The sequence below is a fragment of the Papaver somniferum genome, chromosome 9 (assembly GCF_003573695.1).
Source record: "Papaver somniferum cultivar HN1 chromosome 9, ASM357369v1, whole genome shotgun sequence".
Classification (NCBI taxonomy): Eukaryota; Viridiplantae; Streptophyta; class Magnoliopsida; order Ranunculales; family Papaveraceae; genus Papaver; species Papaver somniferum.
Genome location: NC_039366.1, coordinates 160,454,869 through 160,468,693, shown reverse-complemented (window position 1 = coordinate 160,468,693; position 13,825 = coordinate 160,454,869). Strand labels below are relative to the sequence as shown.

The following is a 13,825-nucleotide window of genomic DNA, read 5'->3' as shown; positions in this document are numbered from 1 at the left end:
GTTTCCTTTTTATTCAATTTCAAGAAAAAATCTTCTCTGTTATTTTGGAACTACTTATGGTTATATTGTTTATCCTCAATTACTCTCCTATCAATCCATATCTAGGGTTTCCTATTATAAAAGATACTTTACAAGTTTATCAAAATCTTGTAAGTGGTTTCTCATTACCCATTGGTATATTAATACTGAGGTAGGGTTTAAAGTTTCACAAATCAAAAGTCTTTATCTTAGTAAGAGAAAAACTAGATTACTCTCAAGAAAAATCATGTCTTCTGGTCAAGGGGATCGAATCAATCTTCTTTCTAGGCAACTAAGAAATACAAATATTGATTTATTTGCTAATCAAAGAAGAATTGTGGGCTCAACTCAACTTATCAATGTTGTTGCTGAACAATGGACTTATGGAATACGAGGAAAGTTGAAAGAGAAATCAAAGATGAAGATGAGAGTCATAAGAACGAAAATCAATTCTTTATGGGGGAAATATCTTAATAAAGAAATCAAGATTATGGGTCACAATCTGCTTCTAATCAGGCTAAATAGTGAAGCTGAAAGAGATGAAGTTATTGCCGATGGTCCTTGGCTAATAGATGGTGTTCTTTTTCATATCCAGAAGTACTACAATCATATCCCACTACAGGACTATACTTTTGATAAGCAAATTTTCACTCTGCAGTTCAAATACTTGAAGCTTGAACATATGAATATTGATGTTATAGATGAAGCTATCAGTTTTATTGGGAGGAAGATTTCTACCAAGCCAAGGAACTGTAGACCTCGAGCAGGAAACACTGTTAAAGCTAGAATTGAAGTGGAACTGAACAAATCACTCCATAGAGGTGGTTGGTGGAAGACTGTTACCGTAGAAGATGCTTGGATTAGATATCACTGGGAATTGCAGCCTAAGAACATTTGTCCAAAATGTTTTGTCATCGATCATGACGATGAAAAATACAAGTATACTTCTCATTTACTCTATTTGGATTCTCTTACTGTTGCTGAGTATGAAGCTCTACTCAAGGAAGATAGTGAAGCCACTAAAGAGAATGAAGGAAGTTCTTCAGCTTGCAACATGGAAGAAGAAATATTTGAAGATGGTAATATTGAAGACTCAAAAAATGTCAAAAGGATGATAAATTCCAGCCTCAATGCAGAACCTTCTATGAACCCTCATAACATACGCATTCAGTCGCCTGCTGTTATGCAAGGTTATGATCCTACTAATGTGGACCTTCAACACAATTCCATGATGGAATCAGATGAATCAACTGCAACAATTTCTGCTCCCATGAATGATTGTATCAGAAGCTCTTCTCAGGTATTTAAAACATCTCCTTTTTCTTTTAATTTTTCCAGTTATTTTAATTTTTCTATTTTCAAAATAAAGATTTTATGTTGGAACGTTCAAGGTCTGGCCAAGAAATTTACTAGGGACCAACTCTATGTTTTAATCAAAAAGCAATCTCCAGATATTTTGTTTTTAACTGAAACAAAAAATAGATAAAGATAGAATGACTGGACTTGCTAAGTCCCTGAATTTTTCAAATTATGATTACATTGATAGAGTAGGATTTGCTGGAGGTATTCTTTTGTTATGGAAAGAAGGCTTTCAATGTTCCGTCCAAGACAAATCCAATAATATCATTAATGTTCTTGCTAGTTTACATCCTGCTAAATAAAATGTCCTAATTTCTTTCATGTATTGTTTTACATACTCTAACATCAAGAAAATACAATGGGAAATTATGTCTAGCATTAGTGATAATATTATGCAACCCTGGATTGTCATAGGTGATCTCAATGTTCATCTTCATGCTTTAGACTCTAGTTCTAATGTTTCTCAAGAGGATAGATATGTTCAACAAAAAATTAATGAATGTGGCTTAATGGATTTAGGCTACATTGGAAGAGATTTCACCTGGTCTAGTAACAATATAGGAACTGGTACTAAAACTTCTAGGATTGATATGCCTCTGGGGAATCAACAGTGGTGTAATGATTTTCTCAATGCTAGATTATATCATCTTGTCCAAGCCGGATCAGATCATTGTCCTATAATGATACAAACTGATAGAATCCCTGAGAATTTATGGAGACCTTTTAAAAAAAAAATTATGTGGCTTAAGCATGCTGGTTTCAAAAATCAACTAAAAATGGCATGGAACACTATTTCTAGAGGTTCTCCAGGTCATACGTTGACGAAAAACATATCTCTACTAGAAAAAGGTTATCTTATTGGAATAAAATTTATTTTGGTGATATTGATAGTAATATCAATGCTCTGCAGGATCAACTCTTTAGACTTCAGAATGAACCAATTTCAAATTCTCAGCATAATTGTCTTAGTGATACTAATAAGCAATTAGAAATGTGGTTTGATATCAAAACTGAATTCTATAAGCAAAAATCTGGAGATAAATTCATAGTTGATATGGATAATAATTCCAAATATTTTCACACTCTAGCTAATAGAAGAATGTTCAGAAAAAATATTGATTGCTTATATGATTCTCATGGTGCTTGGTATGATAATAGGGAAGATATAGCAAACATTCTTGTTTCACATTTTAGTTCTGTAAGTTGCTCTGTGATGAATCATATTCATGATGATGTTTTTGATATTATCCCAACTGTCATTACTAATGATTTTTCTGAGTTTCTCACTAGAATCCCTTCTGCTGATGATGTTTTTCAAGTAGTGAAAGACATGGCATCTTGGTGCTCCCCAGGCCCGGATGGCTTTCGAGCTGGTTTCTACCATGTCAACTGGGACATTGTTGGTAATGATGTTGTTCAGGCTGTTCAAAGCTTTTTCAGTTCTGGTTACATGCCTAGGGAGTTTAACAAGACATACCTCTCTTTGATTCCTAAAAATGATAAGGCCAAATATCCTGCTGATTTTAGACCTATAGGTTTATGCAACACAATCTATAAAATCATCTCTAAGATCTTAGCAAATAGAATAAAACCTTATCTAAAAAGGATTATTTCTCCCTTTCAATCTGCTTTTGTTCCAGGTAGAGCTATCCAAGATAATATTATCATTGCTCATGAAATGGTTCATACCATGAAACATAAAGAAGGTAATTCTGATAGTATGGCTCTGAAATTGGATTTATCTAAAGCTTTTGATAGGTTAGAATGGTCTTTCATTTTAGGTATGCTTAAAAAACTTGGTTTTCCTGAGAAATTTTGTAAGTACATTGAACAATGTATTCCAACAACAAAAATTTCTATCCTTCTCAATGGTTCTCCCACTAGTGCTTATAATCCTACTAGAGGTCTAAGGCAGGGGGATCCTCTATCCCCCTATCTCTTTATAATAGCTATGGACTATTTATCTAGACTTCTTGTCAATGATGCCTCTAATCATGCCATCTCTGGTGTTAAGGCTGCTAGAAATGCTCATGCTATTACTCACCTCCTTTTTGCAGATGATATTCTTATCTTTACTAAAGCTGATAGACACAATGTGACAGGTATTCTTAATACTCTCAATCAGTTTAGCAATATCTCAGGTCAGTTGTTAAACTTAAATAAATCTAGTGTCTATTTTAGTAACAATATGAGTCCTACTGCTAAGCATGATCTTTCTAGTGCTCTTAACATGATTGAAATGCAAGATACATATAAATATCTAGGTGTCACCCTTCTTATAGGTAGAGACAAATCTAAAGCTTTCAAACCCCTTATTCAGAGTTTTTATGCTAGGCTTATTCCTTGGAAAGGTAAAAACATGAATTATGCAGCTAGATCAACCATGGTAAAGCATGTTCTTAATGCTTTGCCTACTCATCAAATGAGTGTTTTCAGAGTTCCTAAAAACACCATTGCTAAAATTGATACTATCCAAAGACAGTTCTGGTGGGGTAAAGATGGTGGTCATAGAGGCATTTACTTTATAGGGTGGGATAAATTACAAATTCCTAAGGCTTTGGGAGGTATTGGCTTTAGGAATCTAGAGCATCTTAACACTGCTTTGCTTACTAAAATTGCTTGGAATGCTTGTGATGATTCTTCCCTTTGCTATCAAATTCTTAGAGCCAAGTATTCTAGAAATGGTAGTCTTTTGTATTTAGATAAACTTAAAGATGAGAGTTCTTGGCTTTGGAGAAGCATTTACTCTGGTCTGGAAGTTGTTCAGCAACACATTAGATGGTTAGTGAGTTGTGGTACTAAAATCAACATTTGGCTAGATGTTTGGGTTATTGGTTTAAATAGTCCTCCTGTTCCAGTAGTTGGATCCTCTAGCTTTAACAATTTTACTTTTGTCTGTGATTTATTTGTACCTGGTACTAGGCAATGGGATATTAACATAGTTAATACTCTCTTTTCTCAAGACTGTGTTAATCTCATTCTCAATATGAGAGTTCCTAACACTGGTACTGATAAAATGATATGGATGCCAGACAGAAAAGGTAAGTTCACTGTTAAGAATGCTTATAATACCATCTGTTCTAGTGATGTTGACACCATTGTTGCAGGTAGTTCAATTCCTACTGATGTTTGGAAAAACTTGTGGAAGTTCAGGGTTCCACATAGGGTTCATATTTTTTTTTGGAAATGTCTAAAGAAAATTGTTCATGTTAAAACCAAGATTGCTAGATATAAACATGGTATAGAAACTCAGTGTAGTTTCTGTAAAAATAGTGAGGAAACCATTAATCATATCTTTATGGAATGTAGTTATAGTAGAGCCATTTGGTTTGCCTTGAATATTAATATAGATGTTATTAGGCTTTCTAATGTTGACTTTGAACAATGGCTCATAAGCTGGTTTCACACTGAAGTTATGAATCTTCCTGCTCCATGCTTGAGTGATGAAAATTTGATTTGCAGATTTATGTGCATCATTTGGTACATCTGGAAAGACAGGTGTTCTGCTGTTTTTCAAGATAAGAAACCACATTTGCAGGTTACTGTGGTGAAAGTAAATTGGTTACTCAACCAATGTTCACATCTGACTAATCCCCAACAATTTTGTCTTTCAAATGACTTGCAGATCGAAAATTGGAGACCCCCAGACAAGGATTTTGTGAAAACAAATATTGATGGTTCTTATATTTCTCAAACAAAGCAAGGAACTGTTGGTCTAATTCTGAGAAATTTCGCAGGTGCATGTCTAGGAGCAAAAGGTATGTGATGTTATGAGGAAGTGGAAGAAGAATATGGTGCTGAGTATTTCGAATGCAAGGTACTAGTTATAGCTGTGGAATGGATGGAGGAACTGGGCATTACTAAGGTTGTTTTTGAAATGGATTGTGATAATGTAGTTAAATCTATCTCTGAAGATGAACTACAAGTTCACTGGTTCAATCAAATTTCAATTCAAGTAATTAAAAATAAATTTACTGGTAGAAAACTTTGGTTTTGTAAGTTTGTAAACAGACTATGTAATAATGCTGCTCATGAGCTAGCTAAAAGAGCTAGACTACAGGCAGCTAATTTCTCCTTTTCAGATTTTTTTCCAGATGATATTCTCTCTGGTTAAAAATGATTAGTGTAATCCCAATTCTCATCAATGAATGGATTTCTCTTTGTATCAAAAAAAAAAAAAGAAAAAAAAGTACTCTTCTGGATGTAAGTACAGTTCCTTACACTCGATCAGAATCCTAGATTCAAGGGTTCAACTTCAATGCCCCCTTCTAACTTACTTGCACTTGCACATACATCATTGAATCCATAGGCATGCGATTCCCTCGAAAAGCTAGTAAATTAGTGATGTATACACAGGCAAAGTTAAAACCTAATCGTATGTGTTGCTTATAGAACAGAACCAACGGAAACATACTTAAATCTAAAAAAGATAATTCAGATGAAGTCACTTGCCAAGTGACCCTACTCGGTGGGTGTCATCCATGACCAGGAAGATAAAATCCTAAAATTTAAGAAGTAAGATCATTTTAGTACACAAAAGATCTTTGAAAGAAAAGCTAGTTGTTGCCACCCATACAAGTCATATACCCTAGAATTTGAAAGAAATGAGAGCCAGATTTGATCACCTTTTTTCTTCTTCCTCATCTAGGGATTAGACAATATATCTGTAGGGAAATCAAAGCGAAGTGTAAATTTGTTGGTGGCACAATCACATGCCTTGTCAGGGGTGGAGAGGCTGATGACCCACATAAGGTTGGTGAGTATTGTTGGTTAAGGACAGTTGAGAATAAGGGAGTGATGACGTGTTTGATTTGCTTTAGATCCGGTAGATATTCGGTGATTGGCGCAACCGCAACAAGAGTACAAGCACCGCGTCTTCTAAATTTAAGACCCACCTCTAACCGTTACTCTCCTTACATCATCAATGTTGCATGCACGAGAGGGAAACAACAACCCATGAAAGATCTTCATTCTCAATTTTATTTTTCTTTTTTTCGAACATATTATCCATACAAAAAGATCCACCGCTTGATCCATACATAATGATAAAGTATAAAATCTCGGACCCTTCATGTTGAGGGCCATACAGTCCAAATTTGATTTCATTTTGTTATAAAGCTGGGCAAGGTCTTTAAAGTGTGAAGCGATGCAATGCATAACTCGTTTTGTATTTTTAAGAAGCAAAACGTATGTGAAATCGTGAAGCGTCGTTTCATGGTTCATGTTTGAAACGTCTATAAATAATATTAGTTGTTTTTAGGTAGGTATGAAATGTAAATTTAAGAAGATAATATTTATATAAAATAAATATAAAACCCTAGCAGTGGCCCAGTGGTTTAGTTCGTTAAAAATGAGCGACAGGTATGGGGTTTGAATCTCCTGAGAAGTAGCTACTTTTCTTTTAAAAATTTTAGGCGAAAATTCAAAACTTGGACGGAAAATGCTGTGAAGCGTATATTATTAGAGAATCTGTCGCTTCAGCAAAGATTCACCACTGCGAGTCAGAGAGTTTTCGAAATTTTCGGAGCATCGAAGCGTAAGGGGTTTGAACCTCTCATCGTCATTTTTATTTCTTTGTAAAGTTTAAAGAAATATATTTTATCTTTTTTAAACTATGAATTTTAATTTTGTTCCGCTAGGAAAAGATTACATTTTTCTTTTTTTGAAGCATTGAAAATATTACATGTTGGTATGCCATACGCATAAAATCATTTAGTATAATTCTGCTTTAAAAACCTTGAAAAATTACATTTTTTTTTGTTTGAAGCATGCATTTTATTAAAAGAAATTAGTTTACAACTTGTGTTGGGTATGTGGTATCCACGGAATCATGAAATAAAATTTGGCTAATAAAAGATGGGATTGGCTGGTCCCAGATTTTGGTTGACGAGCTTCATGTTTGACTTTCATCCGCCGCATGATTGGCCAATCCGTCGGCTGCTTGATTTCCTTCTCTGTAGTTGTGTTGAATAGTAGCTTGCGGGATCTGTTGAAATCTAATTTTTATTTCCTCAATCATTCCTGCTATGTGCCAAGATGGAGGTGTAGAGGAAGTGATGAAGCGCAACAAGTTTTCTGAGTCTGTTTCAAAGAGAACTCTTGGTCATTGTCTTTCTGTTGTTGTTCTTGAAGCTAAAAGCATAGCCCAAGTTTCCGCGGTTAAAGCTGTTGTAATCCCTAGTGGTTGAGCTAGAGCCAATAAAATTTCGTGCGCCTGAATCTCTGCAGATGAACCATGTCCCTGCAAATCCTGGATGACCTTTGGCTGCTCCATCGGTGTTAATCTTGATCTAGTTGATGTTTGGAATGGACCATTTTACCGATATTGTTGATATCCTTTTATCTCTTATTGGATGGTTAAATACCGATGTATCTTGTGGAATGATTGGTGGTGAAGAGTGTAGAGCCTCATAGTATTCTTATTGCAGTTTTTGTGCCCAAACTAGGATTTCTTCTGAGTTTGTTTGCTTTTGTTGGTATATTAAATCATTCTTAGCCATCCATAAGGTCCAAAAAAGGAAACAAAAAGAGGAGATCGCAGATGTTGATGCAGGTTGTTGGAGGATTTGGGAAATGGATGTTTGGGGTGTTAAGATGAAAGTTGGGGGGGGGGGGGTATTGGAGTTTGGTGAATTTGTAAGTTGACTGAATAAGGTGTTCCATGAATTAGTTGTCGTTAGACAATGAATTAGAAGGTGACTTCCCAATTCTGGATCTGTGTTGCATCTTGGGCATATGTCTGAGTTGGTCAAATGGATGTTATGTAAGAGAGAGAAGGTTGGTAATACTTCATTGATGGATTTTCACAAGAAAAGCCGAATTTTTGGTGGACACAGTAAAGTCCATAGAAATTTGGTAGGTGGTAGAGGGGTGTGATTTGGTTGACCTTGGGTTAGACATTTGTATCCTGAAGCGGTAGTGTAGTTTCCAGATTTTGAGTGTGGCCAGATAATTTTATCCTGGGAACTATTTTGGGGGAGGTGGATGTTTATGATTTTTTGGATTATAGGATTGGGAAGAGTGTTTAATTTTTCATGATTCCAGGAATGGGATATTGGGTCGAGGATATCTGCTACCATTCGGATTGGGTAACATTGTGTTGGGTCTAGATTTGTTGAGTGTGGAATCCAATTGGCTTCTATTGGGGTCGATAATCCATTTCCAATACGATGAAATATTAGATGTCGCATGGTAGGGATTATTGGTGCTAGTTGTCTCCATTAAGGACTGGAGGAAGAGAGTATAGAATCAATGCCTTGTAGAATTGGTTGTTGATCAAGATATTTTGCACTGAATAGACTTCCGCAGATAGAGTTAGGTTGCCTTGAAAAATAACATGTTAGATATACCATACGCATGAAGTCATTTAATATAATTAGGATTTAATAACCTGTCCGGTTTGGGGCCTATAAAATCTATTTTGGGCTTATCATTTTCCTCACCTAACCTAGAGAAGAAAATAAGGCGTTTTAATGTAGATAAAAGTACTACATTACCCTTACTATTAAAATTCAATCATAACTCCTAAGCCTTATCCTTCTAAATTTCAAACCCTTTCAAAATCAAAACCTATTCAAATCATTTCCCTTACAAATTAAAATTAAAATCTAACTCATCGATTCTATCTATACATCGATCGATTTAAAGGAAACTTCGTCATCCATTTAAAAAAAAAATCAAACTAAACATCGTCGATTGCAACCCATTACTATTAATTATACTTGTGATTGATTTATCCATTCAAGATTGAAAATTACGAACAATCTTGGGTTACTGTGATTAACCATAATCGGTCGATGATCATGCCCATGTTTACCGATTCCTTTGATAATCGGTCGATATCTATGAACCCGTCAACTGATTGTCCTGAATGTGTTTTCTGGTCGAATAAAGTTTAACCAGAATCGATTGAAGTTAATGCCCACAAGAACCAATTCTGGTATGGAAAGATAGCCTATTTTTTGTATGTTTTTTTTTGCTAGATTCGGATCATGTGAATGTTCACATAAACCGATTATATAGCTTTTGATTTCTTAACTGCTAAGCCGATAATCGATCTATATAAAATCAACATAAACCAATTCTTGTTTGAAGAAATGCCCAAATTTTCAGTAAACTTGTTAGCGTATAATCGGATTACATGAGCACTTGTATGGGCCGATTCTTTTAAAGTATTGATTGGAATCGGGTTTTGTGTGTCTATCGTGCTTACCGATTGTTACAATCGGTCTATGTGGTAGGTAATATGCACCTATTTTGGGTGTTCTTCGTGAACTAAATTGATATACGAGGGAATGAGCTTCCACCGATTCTGGATTGATTTTTGTTTTAATGATGAATTAACGTTAGTTTTCAGGGTTAACTTGATTAAACATCTATCAATCACCTGAATTAACACTAATTAATCAGGGGTAAATTAGCCTTTAAAAAAAATAGTTGTCTAAGGGATTTTTCATTTTCCTTCAAAATATCTTATTTTTCACGTAATGATTGTCCTCAAATGGATTTTATAGGCCCCAAACTGGCCAGGTTTAAAAAGAAGGCATTGTATAGTGCCAGATTGTTGTAGAAAGATTACATGGTTGACTAGCCACATCATCTGTTGTACTCCATGTAGTTGTGTTGGATGACAGATATATGGAACTTGGGACAATCTTTGTTTGATTTCGATAATCGTTCCAGTTGTATATCAAGGTGGCTCGGTAACTAAGTTTATGTATCGAAGCAGGTTTTCTATTGAAATTTTGGTCAATATCATTCTATCGCTATTCTTGATGCCATTAGAATGACTTATGTCTTAGAAATTAGCGCGGATGTGATGCCAATAGGTTGCGCTACTGCCACCAAAATTCTTGTCGCCCATTTATGAAACGTGCACCTGCTCCATATGTGTTGATCATAATTTAGTCCAGGTCAGGATTGACCCAACCTATCAACATGGTTTATGTTGATCTTGTGGTGCTTGTTGGCCTGGCGGCATGCTAAGTAATAAAGGGGAAGTATCTTCTTGCCCAAATATATTCTTTCTGAAGTTTGTTAGTCATATGAATAATTAGTTTTTGGATTTTGTTGGTTTTGGTGATAGATTAGTTCATTTCTGGATATGCACAACGACGAAACAAGAAACCAAAAAGAAATAATGACAGAGGTAGGGAATGTTTTTTTGTAGATGTTGTGGGATGTTTGTTTTTGGAGTTAGTAAGTTAGGAAAGTATGAATGATATTTGGTTAATTTGATCGGCGAGGGAGATGGGTGTCCCAAGTTAGTTTAACAACCATGCATTGAAAGTGTGTGAACAACAATTTTTGGATCACTATTACAATAGGGGCATAGGTTGGAGATGGTGATATTTATAATAGTGAAGGTCGGTATACATTCTTTAATTGTTTTCCACAGAAAAAGTTATAATCCGGGGGAGTGCGACGGTGTCCACCTGAATTTGATGGTTGGTAGGGATCTTGATGCAATTGATCTATTATTTGGCTTAGGCATTTGCATCCGGATACGATAGTGTGACTTTCAGATTTCGTATAAGGCTAGATAATCTTCTCTGAGGGTCATCCCGAGGTACGTGGATATATATGATTTCCTCTTTGAGGGTCATCCCGAGGTACGTGGATATATATGATTTCCTGGGCACCAACAAAAAGGATATGGTTTAGCTTATCATGTATACAATTATAAAATAGAGAATCTACAATTTTCGCTACAGTCTGAATATGATGACATTGTGTAGGATCCAAGTTTGTAAATTGTGGAAATCCAGATTGTCTTGATAAGGTTGTCAAATCGTTACCGATTTTATGGAGGATATGATGTTTATTTACATATATAAGGGATGCGAATTCCTTATATTATCTATACATAGTCCATATCCAGGCATATATGTAACTCGTTTTTATTATTTTTATGTTTGTTAGTATACATGATCTTAATTTAGGTTATCTATACATAGTCCATATCCAGGCATTTATGTAATTCGTTTTTATTATTTTTATGTTTGTTAGTATACATGATATTTTATCTTAATTTAGGTTATACACATACTTTCAATTTACAATTACTTCAATTAAGGAGGCGCACTGAATCAGGGATTGTATGAATAATGATATATTTTGATTTTGCCAGACTTTAGAAAATTTTAAAAGTATTTATAATTAACGTAGATTATGTTATACAGTAATAAAGAAGGATAAATATTTCTAAGCTAAAAACTATTTTGACAGAACATGACTGTGGTGGCGGTTGTGATGGTTGTAGTGGTAGTTACAGGTAGTGATAATGTTGTTACCGATGGCAACAACGATAGCGGTGCTGGTGTTAGTGGTGGTAGGAGTCGTGCTAGTGACAGTGTTGGTGGCGATAGCGACGGTGGCGGTTCTGGTACCGGTAGAATTGGCGACAGTGGTGGTGGTGATACAGACGACGATACTAGTTCTGGTTGTAGCAGGAGTACTGTTATTGCTGGTGTTGGCGATGGTGGTGGTTGTGGTGTTGGTGCTGCTGGTGGTAGTGGTAGTGGCGATGACAGAGGTGTTGATGGTGATAATGGTGCTGGTTGTGGTTGAAGAAGTGTAGTGGTTGTACTCCTGATGGTGGTGGTGGTGTTGGTTGTGGCAGTAGCGGTGGTTATGGTGCTAGTGCGGTGGTGTCATCTGTGGTGGTTGTTGTGGTGAAGGTGACGATGGCGGTAGTTTATAAAAAAATATGAGCCATAAGTTTCCTTAAAAGTCTTATATATATATATTCCTTGTAATATCCATAAGATTCCACAAAAATCTTGAATCCCCAACAATCCGTAAAAACCAAAATAAATTGGATACCTCGAATTTTTGTGGAGTTTAGTATCCATAAGTTGAATACCTTGGAAACCTAGGAAATACAAAAAATCTGAATTGAGTATCATGGAGTTTTTGGAAATCTTAATTATCTATCGATATCTCAATCCAATACATATGTGCAAATCTTTATAACTTACAATCACTTGTTGGTGAGACATACTCACAAAATCTTCAAATGTCAATTGTAATGACCCGTCCCTCCACCGATACTGTCCCCACTTAGCCACTGCGGTCATCCGGTAATATGGGGTTTTCAACGGACATCGCAGCGGTTGTCCAACAACAACTTCCCGGGAGGTCACCCATCCCTGGATTACTCGCGCCCGAGCACCTTAAATGCAGAGTTTTCTACCAACTCTGGAGCCAATTGTGCTGAAAAGGCCTCGACATAATGTAGACGTTCCCTGCCTCTTATGAGACCAGTATCTAGCTCAACTGCCTAGCGTAATCACTGAATCCAGGTATCGTAATACTCGGATATTCGGCAGTGGTTGGACGAACGGAATATAATTAATAATTTGTCCTTTCCTAACATAAAAAAGTGTGGGTCTAACAACACCACCCAATATTTCGCTTAGAAATCTGTATGGACTAACTCCGAAATACTTTGCTAGAGAATTAACTAGTCAGTCAGACTCAATCTAGATAAAAGTATCTCAAGGAGTTAATATCTCTCTCTTGCTTTTGATATTACTCAAGCTAAAAGAAATCAGCGAGTCATAATCAAACACAAGGAATACTTGGACGGTACCAATGACCAATGTCCAAGGATCAAACAATCAATCAACAACCGAAGGTCGGATTTCCAATTGATGATCACAAACGCACAACCTGTATTATTTCAATTATATAACAAATATAATGCGAAAATAGAAATAACACAGACACCATAATTTTGTTAACGAAGAAACCGCAAATGCAGAAAAATTCGGGGACCTAGTCCAGATTGAATACACACTGTATTAAGCCGCTACAGACACTAGCCTACTCCAAGCTAACTTCGGACTGGACTATAGTTGAACCCCAATCAGTCTCTCACTAATTCAAGGTACAGTTGTACTCCTACGCCTCTGATCCCAGCAGGACACTGCGCACTTGATTTCCTTAGTTGATCTCACCCACAACCAAGAGTTGCTGCAACCCAAAATCGCAGAGTTGATAATAAACAAATCTGTCTCACACAGAAAAGTCTATCAAAGGATAATTCTGTCTCCCACAGAAAACCCTAAGTTTTTGTTCCGTCTTAAGATATGAAATCAAGGTGAACAGGAACCAATTGGTAATCCGGTCTTATATTCCCGAAGAACAACCTAGATTAATCAATCACCTCTCAACAGTCTTACTTGAATACACAAGAGGACATCGAGGAATCACAAACAGTGAGACGAAGATGTTTGTGACTTCTTTATCTTGCCTATCGGAGAACTCTCACGATCTCAAGCCAATCAAAGATTGTACTCGTACGATAGAAGATGCAAGATCAGATCACACAACTACGATAAAATTAGTATCGGTCTGGCTTCACAATCCCAATGAAGTCTTTAAGTCGTTAACCTGGTTTTAGAGAAGAAACCCAAAGGTTAGAGGATAATCGACTCTAGCGAGC

At 36.0% G+C, this 13,825-nt stretch overlaps 2 protein-coding genes across 2 annotated transcripts; both read left to right on the top strand.

The window, feature by feature from the left end:
• The first annotated feature begins 265 nt into the window (after positions 1-265).
• LOC113312787 lies at positions 266-5,491 on the top strand. Its single transcript, XM_026561523.1, has 4 exons — positions 266-1,318; positions 2,288-4,915; positions 5,003-5,135; positions 5,274-5,491. Exons 1-4 carry the CDS (start codon positions 266-268, stop codon positions 5,489-5,491), a joined length of 4,032 nt encoding a protein of 1,343 aa, XP_026417308.1.
• Positions 5,492-11,607: 6,116 nt separating this feature from the next.
• Positions 11,608-11,946, top strand: LOC113312786 (loricrin-like). Its single transcript, XM_026561522.1, has one exon. The coding sequence runs from the start codon at positions 11,608-11,610 to the stop codon at positions 11,944-11,946; it is 339 nt and encodes a 112-aa protein (XP_026417307.1).
• Positions 11,947-13,825: the final 1,879 nt, after the last annotated feature.